At 34.3% G+C, this 13,214-nt stretch overlaps 1 protein-coding gene across 2 annotated transcripts in view; it reads right to left on the bottom strand.

Annotated features, from left to right (window-relative positions):
- The window catches only part of LOC107560350 (glycerophosphoinositol inositolphosphodiesterase GDPD2-like), a 12,225-nt gene extending 1,587 nt beyond the window's left edge, over positions 1 to 10,638 (bottom strand). The window contains exons 1-14 of one of the 2 annotated variants that reach the window (XM_016244502.1): positions 10,435 to 10,638; positions 7,182 to 10,323; positions 6,481 to 6,584; positions 6,253 to 6,346; positions 6,109 to 6,168; positions 5,115 to 5,213; positions 4,741 to 4,834; positions 4,041 to 4,180; positions 3,058 to 3,140; positions 2,786 to 2,945; positions 1,965 to 2,186; positions 1,400 to 1,548; positions 723 to 870; positions 487 to 569 (exon numbers count right to left, since the gene is read on the bottom strand). In XM_016244502.1, coding sequence (XP_016099988.1) covers positions 487 to 569; positions 723 to 870; positions 1,400 to 1,548; positions 1,965 to 2,186; positions 2,786 to 2,945; positions 3,058 to 3,140; positions 4,041 to 4,180; positions 4,741 to 4,834; positions 5,115 to 5,213; positions 6,109 to 6,168; positions 6,253 to 6,346; positions 6,481 to 6,584; positions 7,182 to 7,256 — 1,511 coding nt within the window. In that variant the 5' untranslated portion in view covers positions 7,257 to 10,323; positions 10,435 to 10,638. The remainder of the gene's footprint in view (positions 1 to 486; positions 570 to 722; positions 871 to 1,399; positions 1,549 to 1,964; positions 2,187 to 2,785; positions 2,946 to 3,057; positions 3,141 to 4,040; positions 4,181 to 4,740; positions 4,835 to 5,114; positions 5,214 to 6,108; positions 6,169 to 6,252; positions 6,347 to 6,480; positions 6,585 to 7,181; positions 10,324 to 10,434) is intronic. The other variant, XM_016244509.1, reaches the window with a different exon arrangement.
- Between the last annotated feature and the right edge of the window lie 2,576 nt (positions 10,639 to 13,214).

The following is a 13,214-nucleotide window of genomic DNA, read 5'->3' as shown; positions in this document are numbered from 1 at the left end:
GGGGGGCGGGTAATAGAACCATACCGCCAATCCAAACTGTATGCTAATTGTCAATCATCTTTGACGATAGTGGTCCTGACAGAACCTTTAGAATTGGTAACACCAGCTTGCTTGCAATAAATTTTACTTAGCCTACCATTTATAATACACAATAAATTTAGATTTATATTAAAAATAAATTGTCCCCACACGCATGCAAGTTAATCAACATTAAATTTATAAAATATACAAAATATTATAATATTGTATACACAATATACAACAATGTATAAAATAATCAATTGTTTCTGGTTTAACAATTTTAGCACATTTTATAAATGTATTATAAATGGGAAAGTTAAAAAGAGAAATTCTGTTAAACACTTAATATTTAAAAAATTATTACAAAATACAATTAAAAGTTTTAGATGACAAATTTCCATTAAAAAAAAATGATTTAATCAATTTAACAGCATTATACAGTATGTGCTGAGATTCATCGCTTACTTTTGCCAAAGAAACAGGCCAAACATCAACAGCAATGATATCACGTCAGCCGAGACCCATATTCCCATGTACATATTAGGCTCCTTTCATTGTTATGTGCAAAGAGAGATACACAAACACACAAAGGATTCCAGAGGAGTTACATATTCAGACAAGCCCACGTGAATTAGAAATGGAGAACATCTCATTTATGGCAGAATAGACAAGGATAGGTGAAAAGATAGGCTGAGCTTTACCAGATGCCAGTCAGGCTTAGACATGCTTTTGAGGATGTGACAAGCATTGGTGGTCACTGAACTGGCCCCGGAGCACCACAGTAATGAGAAGAGCCAGCGCTCATTCACAACCCACAGATTCACGGACACATTATTTTTCCGCAACTCACTGCCGTGAAAAAAAAAAAAAAAAAGTTAAAATAAAAAACAAACTCAAATCTTCCTTCTGTTTACTTGTTTTTGGCTCAGAGTCAGCGACCTTTAGACAGATCGCAACAAGCCAGTTTTCTCTGCATAAAATACAGGAGTGGCAGGACCGTTTTAACATGCAGTCTTATTCATCAGTCAAGATTTTCTCGTTTAATTGTATTCTTTCTTCATCTTTGCTGTCAGGTAAAATTATAAAATGACAGGTGCACCCAACCGGACACAATAGTGTCTGGAAAAGGTTTCATTAATCATCATGTGTTGAATTTTGATCACTCAGCATTCCTGCTACTATAATCATTAGAAGATACATTAGTTTAAGTTTAAACCACAGATCGGCACATCATTTTTCATAGCATTTCTGTCATCTTTGTAAGAAAATAGAACCCTGTGAGAACGTTCCCCAAGGCTGTTGGATCATACCAACATTAATGACAGCAGCATCGTGTCTCTGCATGTCAGATAAAATGCACCAATCCTCCTACACTTACCTTATTTCATGTGTGCTTAGAAAACTATATTTCATGTTCAGGAAGCTTCCACCATCCGCATACATTTCTTGTACATTATTATACACCTGCTTTAAGCCTGGTGTAACTTTTCTTACATCGTGTCTATATTCTGTAGGAAGCCACCATATCTGAAAGTGATACACAATATTAAAATGATATGCTTTTTTCTAGGGCATATAACATTGTAACATTAAACTCAAAAACACTTTAACAAAAATTTAATAATGTAACAAAAAAGGTCAATAGAAATATTTAAAAACAACAATAATAATAAAAGTGAAAAAGTACATAAAACTTATGCTAAACTGAAACAAAAAATGAAAACTGAAAATATAAAAATAAAAGCTCATTCAAAATATTAATACTGCAATAGTATATACTGTAAATAATACTAAAATAACACTGCTAAAAACAAAATGTTTTAGGATTCTGACATTTAAAACAAAGGGGGACAAAAATGAAAAGGGGGCATACCAAGAAACTTCTGAAAATGTAATTCTATTAAATTTAAAGATTTTTGGATCCCACCATATAACAATATTACCTTGTCCGGTGAGATGCCTGATTTTTCTATCGTTTCAGCGGTGTAGTAGGAGTCGCTGTTGTGGAATCCTGTCGAGTTTTTCTCATTTTTTAGGTCAAATATGAGAGAGACATTATGCTTTTTGGCCATGACTAAGAGCTCCGAAAGAGACGGTACACTCTGGTTGTTAGCCTCCCTCTTCTCTTCCTTTGAGAGCGATGAAACTGACTGAAATGGATCTGTCTGTATTTGAAAATCAAAAGATCTCATTTTAAACAAATTTGTCGTTTTGACATCACAGTGCTGAAGGACTAAGAACATCTGAACCTCAAATGCAAAGTGGAAGAATTTTTTGTTTTCTGCTCAATATCTGCTCATACTGGATAAAGCTGCAACCTCAGTTTAGTTCAAGGTTGTTTGCTCTAATCAACAGATACTCCTTCTCATGTTGCCCGTGAGATATGAAGAACTTGTGCAGCTTGATCTAGTTTGCATTGTGCAACTCCACAAGCTGTCAACAATTTCATAATATAATATATGTTATTATATGTGTAATAAGTGTTATTGCCAATTGTTAAATTTCAATGCATTTTACATTTGTATTTCTATTCTACTGTTGCATAAAAGGAATTACTGTCAAATAAAATACAGATGTTACGAATATATAATTATATTATATTTATCTATTGTTGTATAACAGAAATTGTATCAAAATGCATCAAATTTGTTGGACTATATATATAAGCTATAGAGAATGGAAAACTTACATTTAATAAACTATCAATAAATAAATACATAAAATAATTACAAACAAAATTCCAAAAATAATTCTTTGTCCTTACCCTTACAAACCATTCGCCTGCATTTAAAGTCTGTAATGCTTGCAAAGTGAAGTTAGCGTGCATGTCGGCATCTCGACCTAGAAATTTCTCCTTCACATCAGTTGTTCGTAGCAGAAAACTTGGACCATTGTCATGCATAAGAAAAGGCTTCATGTCCTTACTGAAAAAAATGATAGACAAGAGGAGAATAATGTGTGTGTGTGTGTGTGTGTGTGTGTGTGTCTCACACACAAATAGAAGCAATTGTCTAGTGTTTCGGCATAATCTGTTACCTGAGTTGCACATCTGTTTCAAATGCTACAACGCCACACTCCATACTCTTCCTGAATGACAACATGGTGTTTTCTGGTGCCAGCTAAATACATAATTAACATATATTATAAAACAATTATATACATGTAGTACATAGTATATACACAAAATAAGATAAAAGTTGTGATTTTCTGTGCTATCACAGCATAAGCATATTTCATTATTTTACTTATTAACAATATGTGTTCTTAATTATATGTTCTGGGCTTGTTACCACTGGGGAAAAAAACTATATAATAAAAAAAAATCACTTTTTTGCCAGACACCATTATTTTACTACATAAATATGTTCAGGGTTCCATATCTTATTTAAAGTCGAGTCAAGTCAGGTCACCTTTATTTGTATAGCGCTTAATACCATACTGGTTGTGAACAAAACAAAATTCAAAAGCTGTAACATCTGTGTTCTTCACACGCCTCTGTTTTTATTCAGTTAACCTTAAGTCTCCTGGGGAGCGCTGGGAGATCAAACATACAGAGCTTCAGATGTCAAAACACCTCCTCCGCCCTCCCTGCCATTGGAATTTAACAGGTTGTATATGAATTGTAGACAGTCAGTTATTCAAATGGTATTTCTGGATGTTTTGTAAGGACTGTAAATGTTTTCACTGTGATTATTATATCTATAAAATGCTAATGTTTGAAAAAATCTGAGCAGACTGACATGCTAATGAATTACATTCCACCAAGTTGATAGCTTACAACCTGGGAACGATGCCATAATCATCATAATCCTAAACGGATTCAGAAGCTACAGCAGATGATTCATCTTGTGGCATGTCAAATTCATTCTAATAAAATAACGTTAAAATCCTCATGCAATTCAGCAATAACAGGAACAAACAGCAAAAACAAGATTTTGATGGGCACGCCAGTGTAAACACTTTTTAACAAAGGGAAGGAATGTCAAAAGGAAAGTTACAACTAAGGCGTTAACACTTACCATTGGAGCACCGCGATGTCCAACGAGGGCAGGTTTTGGGGGAAGATTATTGGCAATGCATGGAGAGCAGATTGCAAGAGGACACAGGAACACAGCAGCGGACACTACCAGGAAGGTCAGCATTATAAAAACCTTACTAGCTACACAGACAAAGACATAACAATATTCAGACACTTAGTACAAACACTGACATAATTGTAGAAATAAAGCATTATTAAAGGCATCACTGGTGCTAACTTTCACATTTACATAGACTGGTAATATTCAAGTTGTAAAGTTCATTCTCAGTCAAAAACATTAATTGTGATCTGATCAGCTCCTGATGAACAAAATCAAGTCCCAACCCGCAATTTTTCTCATTTGAAAATCTCACTCATATATACACGTCACAATAGGGAAGATCTGCGATTCATGCAGACTTTAAGTATTAATATTATAAGAGTACTTCATATATTATAAAGTAATATTATCATATATCATATAATATTACTGTAATAAGCTGAATATTTTTGTACATTGTCATTTTTAGCGTAAGCTTTAAGATAATATACAGGTCAAATTCTAAAATTATTTAATTTAAATCCATTTTTAATGTCTATGTTTTTATCTGTTTGGTGAATAGCAATGTAATAAGCAAGATAATGTGCAGTCAGAAAATGTTCAACTTTAAGGTACAATAAGCTGTTTTGGAGGCACTGACCAGCTGTTTGAGCTGTATGATAACCCTGGAACACCAGCCAACTGATCAAGGTCAAAGCCACCACAGCACCCAGCTGCAGGAAAGGAGCAGTGGCCTATGGGAAACAAAAGAGCGGATTTTAATACACTGTACAGTACAACAATAATGGTGTAACTGGAGATATGGGCACCTGAGTGACATTTTTGTGATAAATACAGTATAATATAACATTAAGCTGAGGGATATGCTCGCTATTGGTGTAAAATATCACACTGCCAGTTAGACTAGTTAAGCTAACAGGAAATACAATGAGAACCAGCTGCAAAGACATAAAAGACAGACAATGTACCAATACTGAAATGATGAATGGTTGAAGGCTGGTTTCGGCTTCTTACCTGAAATGACATATAAACAGTTTGCCATTCCTCTATCCATTCTTTACAAAATCCAGCTGTGCCTAAAGTAACAGTGAGCAGACCCAAAAACAGAAACACCTGAACAGAGAACAGAGAATTATTAACATACCGAGATCATTCATTAACAAGCTGTGAACTTTCTTCCTTTATGCACTATGACAAAAAAAAAAAATGATATAAATTGTTACCAAAGTTTTAAAGGTACCCAATATGAGACTGTTTTCTCAACTATGAGCACTGAGGTCTTTTTAAAGCTAATTTTATAGTCAGCTTTTTATGTATCCTAATGCATACATTTACATAACATTAAGCTTAACAAGTAACTTTTCAAATAAATTTATTATGGGCAAAATTGTTTTCACTGTGGTGAAAATGAGTTGTGGAACAGCCATACTTGTGTTAAAAAAAAGTAAAATTGTATATGAAAATATTAAAACTTGATTCACTCTTTTTGGGTTTTCATAGTTTTAAAATGATTGTTTTAATTATATTTTCATAATTGACTTTAAGATGGACAGCCTGTGTCTGGGACAGGGGCGTTTCCTCCGAGGAGGCAAGGGAGGCATGCCTCCTCAAAATATTGGATGAGAACAAAATTCGTAGTACAAAAATGAAAATGACAATTATGAAAATTAACAAGTTAACTATTAAAAAGAATAGCTGAACATGAGTTCACAAATAAAATATATTGCTTAAACTGTTACTGCCTTGAGTTATTATTTTGGAATAAATGTAAAATGCTTAAAAACATAGTAGATTCATACTTGGCATTAATAAATAGAATATTGATTACAATGTTAATGTCAAAATATAAATATAAAAAATGTTATATACCATACCACTGCTATACATAAAATAATCTATACATAGAAGGCATTTAAGTAGTAGCAAAAATACATTTGAAAAATTATTTAAAAATGAATTAATTTTAAAAAGTCTCAATGCAATTTCAAGTTGAAAGGGTAAAGAGTACCTTATGCAGCCAGTGTAAATCCAAGGGCTCTCTGACTGCTAAGTGTAGCAATCCAAATACCTGAAATAAAAGAATGAACTCATTGGTACAACCATTACATGCTACCAGCCATACAACCAACTGGATCACATTTTCTCTTCTTACCAGTAGAAGGAGGCAGTATGTGGCCAGCACGGCAGAAACGACCATCACTATCATGTACCAGTTCACCCATTTTTTTAATGTTTTGAAGGCATGCCTGTGTGAAGAAAATGAAGCAATATGGCAGAATGACACAACCAGGTATTACATGTAAACTTGGAAACACTGGGCCAATGGATTTACAATGTGGTCATATAATTATCATGCATGTAATTGTGTTTATGTGCTCACCAGTTTACATCATTGTGGTCGTTGAAGGCAATGAAACAAACGTACATCCAACTCAGGGCAAGTATGGACACAAAAGACAGAAAGGAGAGCCAGCAGCAAGCCCTCTATATATAAACAAAGCAAGAATGCACACTTCAAACATCTCTTTTCTTTTTCATTCAGGTCTTCTCTTTGTCATATTTACTGACACTAACAAATGCATCAGCACTAAAAAGAAGAAAAAGTGTATTTATAACTTTCCCTCACTGCTACACCTTTGTGCTTGTGATGATTTAAAGTCATAGGTTAACCACAAATGGGTTAATTGGGGGAGGGGGGTGGGGGGGTTAATTGTTACCGCTCTGAATGCAGCGGTAATTGTTTCTGACACAAATCAAAAGAATTCAGAGCCTTGCTTTTGTATTCAGGCTACTAATTAACATACTTTTCTGCCTGTCATGATCATCAGTCTTCACAGCTTTGTACTCATTTAAAAGGAAAGAGCATTTACATGATAATTGTTCATTTAGGAGGCATTCAATGACACCAATTTTCTGTGATTCTTTTCTACATTTATTAGACATGGTAAACTATTCCGCCTCTCTCAACTGATTGTGTCTGCAGATTCTAAGAGATAACGGGTACATCATTGATGTGCAACTCCATTTTCCAATGTGGAAAAATGTGATTAAAAAGGCAAAGTGTAAAGAATAAAATCCCACATTTGGTCTTCTATTTTGACTGTTCCAATGACAGCTGTAGATTCCCCTGAGGCAGGTTCGGGAGATCGAGAGCATCGTGTTTTTTCCGCGTCAAATGATTCCAGCTGAATGTATGCAGATGAATGGGGGTCTCGTCCGGTACGTAGTGAGGTTAACTCATTTATACTGCAGGTGTTTGATAAGGAATGACTCACTTCTTCACACCTGAAACTAGTAGGAGGGAAGAGAATACAAGATGGTGGTTATGCAAGGAAACCTGTTCGTTTTGCTCAAAACAGAACTGAGCTCACAATGCCTGGTTTAGTTAGTTAAAAGTCCTTGAATTAGGGTGAGAGAGAGAGAAATATAGGCGGTGTGACTCCAGTCACATGACACAACAGGTATGGAAAGGTTACATTTAATTATGGAGGAGTGTCTATGCTTTCAAAAGCCCTGAAGCAGAAAACTACAAGACAACCTGTGGGAAAGATCTCATATCAATCACTCATTTCTAATAAAAGGACAGAATGTTCTTTCCCAACTCAAGTTAACTGCTACTGTTGTGTAAATGATAAATATGTATTAAAATATAACCTGTTTCACTACATCCTATAATCAAATGTTGCCTGATGGAACAGTAATTTGAGTGTCTTACTGTAAATTGTATGAACAACTGACATGAGATATTAAAGCTTATTCTGAGCAAGTAAAAAGGCCTTGCCCCTGTTTTGACAGGTTGTGCATAACATGAAATATAATCTGCAATGTTATGAAGACTTTCTTCCTGTGGAGGTTAATTTGTATTTATTTATTTATTTTATGTTTTCCAGGTTCAATGCTGGACACAGGAATAAATAACATTTTAAAATATATTCAATTAGAAATTAGTTAAATTTGTGTGGATAATTCTGCAGTGGCAACCCCTAACGAGAGCAACCGAAGGAGAAAAAGGTCTTTTGGATCAAATAAATGCAGCTTTGCTAAGCATAAGAGACACAATATGTCCATTAGTGCTTCTCAAATGTCCACAAAGCCTCAATAATGGCCAAATTTGTACAATTTCTTTGTTTTGTAAAAGGAAAGCTGACAATAACACTTCTTGTCACCAGATCTTGATTTAACAAATCTTCACTCAGCAAAACTATCAATACAATTATCATAAATTCAGAAATATAAAAGTATAAAATGTTCATTTTAAAGCTCGAGGTATTCACTATTACTTCAATGTGTTATACTGTCTGTCAACCAGGTAAACACCACTAGTGTGTAAAAGTTACATTATCAAAAAGCCTGTGCTGGCGGTGGAAGGTGATGTTATGTCAGCCATAACTAAACATCCCCCATGCAAGTACTTGGGAACTGTCAGATCTGAGTCACTGATAAAAAGTTTAGATAATAAACCATATATTCCAGCATGAAGGATACACACCTATCTAAAAGCATGACCGTCTACTTGAAATTTGAAAGTACCATCACACATTGTAACCATTGCTGTGTACAGCAGTTTCTTTTAAAGAACATAGCATTTTTTGTTAACGGTGACACGTACCGTTGACAGGTCAGACAACAAGTACTTTGTCAACTGCAGCTCATATTTGTGAATAAATGGCCTGCTGGCCTTAAGCCATCGTCCTAATTCAACAGGTTGTACGACACTAATTAGTCCAATGCAGGACGGTTTTTATAAAGGATGACATTTTCTCAACATCACACCAACTGCTCTTTTGTCATGTTTATAGCCTGAGTTTGGATTTGTTTTTAAGGGGTCTTTTTTTTCCGTATGAATTGATCTCTTGGAATTATTGTTATTATTTAAAGGGTCGTGCAAAAGCATTTCTTACTTTCTAAAACAGCTATAGCAAAATTTCATGAATTTTCTCTTGGGTGTATGTTAATTTATTAGGGACCAATAAAATACATTTATAAATGCTTTATAACATTTATTAAAATATATTTGAAACATGTAGGACTGGTAAGCCAAACAAAGAGAGTTACAGAGGAGCTGGCACCCAGATTTTGCAGAAGAAGCTAATTTTTCTGATCTCAAAAACAGAGCCATATCATTACAAATAAATTATGTTCTACAGGGTCAACAGATATGAGTGCTACACAATGTTTTTACCCCTGCGCAGACTTCCAAAAGAATCTATACCCCATTTTAAATAAGGTCAAAAAAGAAATCAGGTTTGCATGTAGACAAACTACACATTCTTTTCACAGACATTGTGAACTTAGTAAAACACAGAAGCCCATCAATAGCATTACAACTTCAGTAAATCCACTCCATCATCAGGCTTTCACTGTATGTGTTCATACTATTAGAAAGCAAAACTTTGACTGACGAAAAGTGCCGCAAAAACAAACATCACACTTTTGAAAACTGTAATAGGCTATTTAACTCATCACACATGTAGGTACCACTTTTATTGAAGCATTTCAGAATAAGCATAGGAATGTTTTTATTTCAAGAAATGTTAATTTGGAAAAACAAATATGGTTAAGAAAGGAAAATAAAAGCAGACTATGCAAAACTATGTAAAACCACACATAAATCAAACGGCCAAGTCAATGCACATGTTGTAGAGCACAGTGCATGTGACTTCTTGTGAAGTAAAAGTAACCAGTTGAAGATCATTTTCATGAAACCTCTGAATTTCACTTTCTTCATTAAACTATAAAGACTGTGATACAAAAGTATTTGCCCATGCATTTTCATAGAACATACAATATTTCAAAAAACATATGAACTGCCTCATCTTTCTGATGTCACACATTCTTTATGAAAGCATTTAAGTATCATCATGTTGACTGCGAGAGATTTCAACCCAGCTAATTCACATGCAACCTCAGATCTTGATCTGCAGTTCAGTGACACCATGGGACATTTTTGTGTCATTTTTTCAGGGTACTAAAATATTGTTAAGGTTCAATTTAGTTTAAAACAACGACCTCAAAGAGACACATTTCTCAGCAGATCTGCAACAGCCTATAACTAATTTTTGAAATAATTTCTAAATCCACGTAAACGTTTAGCATAAACAGTTTTCCCTTAAACATGGTTAAACCTCATGATAATCCGTGATTTGCAAAAATTCAGAACTTTTGTTTTTGTACAAATGTGCATTGTTATGGCTTACCTAAATCATCAGGATGCTATTAGCACCTGTAATGACACGTACACCGGACGATATTCAGCTCGCACGCCTTTCAGTAATATTAGATCAGAACAGATCTAACCAGAGAGAGCGAACTGATTTTTCAGTTGGCACCTTACCTTGCTTAAAAAGTAACATTTGATATTGAAGTCCCAGGCAGATTGTCAAACTTCAGCACTTCTCGGCAGTCTGTGCACTCGAACTCATGCTGAGACTTAAATCTCGTGGACTGAGTAGCAATGAGGCGTTAACAATGAATGAGCGAGCTTCTCAGTCCTTGCAGTTTTGTATGCATGGACCAGCACCAAATGCACCTCCACACGTGTTCAGCAGAGGGCACTCAGAGAGATGCAATCAAAGAGTTTTCGGATAATTGGGAACCTTAAAAGAGTAACCATTTCAATTTGTTAAAAGCAAGAGATGCCTGACAGATACATACTCTCCTATAATATAATACAGCGACTGTAAATGCATTATATTTTGCTTACACAAACAGCTGTGAAAGCAAAGTGCACCGTCATCACGTCAAACCAGATACATTTGCGTATTTGTAAATGTTTAAATAATAAAGTAAAAGAGGTTACATTTAAAATTGTGCATGGTATATATCCAGCTAAAAGTGTGTTAGAGAGATTTAATTTGGATATTGATTATTCCTGTGATTTTTGTTCAATGGAAAAGGAGTCTATTGTCAATCTGTTTCTGATTTTCTGATCTGATCAGATTTTTTTTTTTTTGTGGATGGGAAATTTCATTCGAATGAAAACAAATATGATTTTCAAGTTAAACAATTTTGATATATGTATGCATTATTCTGGTGAAAGTAATAATAATAACTTTACTGGTCTCTTACAACTTTTTATTATTTGGTGAAAATTTCACATACATAGAAGAAATGGCCAGGAATCAGGATCAAAGCCAAGGGGGAGGACTACTGCACCAGTTTGGAGAGTATTGTTAATAAAAGAGCAAAGAAGACTTGTAATATTTTTCACAAATTTGCAGTTTTTGATTAATGAATCAATGCTTTGTACACTCCGGTGTCCTGAAATTTTATGTAGCTTACATTTCTGTATACTGTTGTATATTTTGTTCTGGTTAATAATAAAAAAGAGCACCTGGTTTAAGTTTTTAGTTAAAGGAAAAAAGGAGCCTCTGGTATAATCTTACCAATGTTTTAATGTAATAATAATATAGCCTACATGAGGCTAATAAAACATATAATAATTTACCATTTATAGAAAATTAATTTAATATGATTTATATAATAAGATCTCTGCACATACGTGCTCGCCTTTTTCCCTCTTTATTTACATTAGCATAAAAAAATTATAGGAATGTATAGCCTACATAAATATGTATAGCCTAAGGAGCAAATACAAAATCAGAAGTAATGAGGGAAAAAATGACAAAAAATGAAATTTAAATAAATTGATAAAAATAAAACAAATGTAATATACTAAATTACAGATAAAGTTCTGTGTTACTGAAAGAGTTTCCATAGCCGATTGCTCTTGAGGCCAGTAACGCAAACAAAATGTATTGTAAATGTTATATTTATAAAGTGTGAAGATTTAGATTTTGGATTTTTCGTTTTCTAATAAGCATGGACCTTCAAAGTAGGTTATAACAAGATATTGTATATTTCTTAATGTTTTGTTTTATCAAAATGTGACATTCAAGTCTTTCCAAGCAGAGGTAGAGTATAAGGACAAAAAGAACAAGTGTTTATTTTCAGTTGAAGTATTAGGTGATTGCCAGTGTCACTTAACCTAGTTAATTATTTCTCGTTTCTACAGTACATTTACAGTATAAGCTGATAAACCGAAGCCACTGTTTCTGTTTTTGCTACTGTTTCTGTTTTTTTTGTGTTTTTTCTCGGAGTAGGTTAATATTTGAAAGCCTGATTAGGCACATACCTGAACGTCTTGCCTACAAAACGCTACTGAACACATCCTTCAAGTCTTTTTTTATTAAATGGAAAGAAACATAGCCTATGGAGGACGAAACCTGCAAAAACAATAAATATATAAATAAATACACAAATAAATAAATAAATAAATGTGTGCATAAATACACGTATTCTTGTTTAAATACATAAATAAATAATTATACATGTGATGAAAGTAGGCAAATAAATAATATAAATTGGTGGGCAAATGGAAAATGTTTAAGGAAGTGCCAAACTCATCCTAACTGTTTTCCTTTGATCACTCGTTTATTTCTGAATGTAGTTCCACTTTTTTTCCCTCTGCGCGACATGCTAATGAGAGGGTGTCAATTATGCAAGAGTAGGCGGATCGTGTGTGACGCGCTTGAGCGTTTGCCTGCGCATGCGGATTAGTCAAGGGGACTGATTATTATCTTACACTTTTTCATAGGGTTAGTTTTGTAGTTATAATCATGAGAGAGCTAAATCATAAAAGATTTTAAGTGGCCAATGTAAAATATGAATGCTTACATAGCTCTTATTTGCAATACTGAACCGTTATTTGCTTAATAGACATACTTTTGTCGCCTGTATTTTCTGTTCTGATAACTAATGGGAAAAACGGTCTGTTCCTCGATTAAACCACTTCATACCAGACCAGTCATCTCACGATGACCACGGGATACTGATATTACAGTTGTCTCTAGCTGGAGACTCAATCGGGTTACAAAAAATGACGTCAGGAAACGACACTGGCCATTTCTTTGGGTCGTTTGTACAGTCACAGATACTGTACGGACAATACAGCTCAGTTTTTTATGTATCTTGCTCTGTTAAACAGAAAAAGTGACTTTACGTAGGTCATACTGGATTTACACCATGCATCTCCTGTCAGCGGGAAAGCCGTGCCCCCAGCTATCACATGACCCCGACCAAGTCCATGGTTGACACCCTCTCATTAGCATGTTG

This window comes from Sinocyclocheilus grahami, unplaced genomic scaffold (genome assembly GCF_001515645.1).
Source record: "Sinocyclocheilus grahami isolate Dianchi unplaced genomic scaffold, SAMN03320097.WGS_v1.1 scaffold23.1, whole genome shotgun sequence".
Classification (NCBI taxonomy): domain Eukaryota; kingdom Metazoa; phylum Chordata; class Actinopteri; order Cypriniformes; family Cyprinidae; genus Sinocyclocheilus; species Sinocyclocheilus grahami.
The sequence above is the reverse complement of the archived record's forward strand: the minus strand, read 5'-3'. Positions and strand labels throughout refer to the sequence as shown.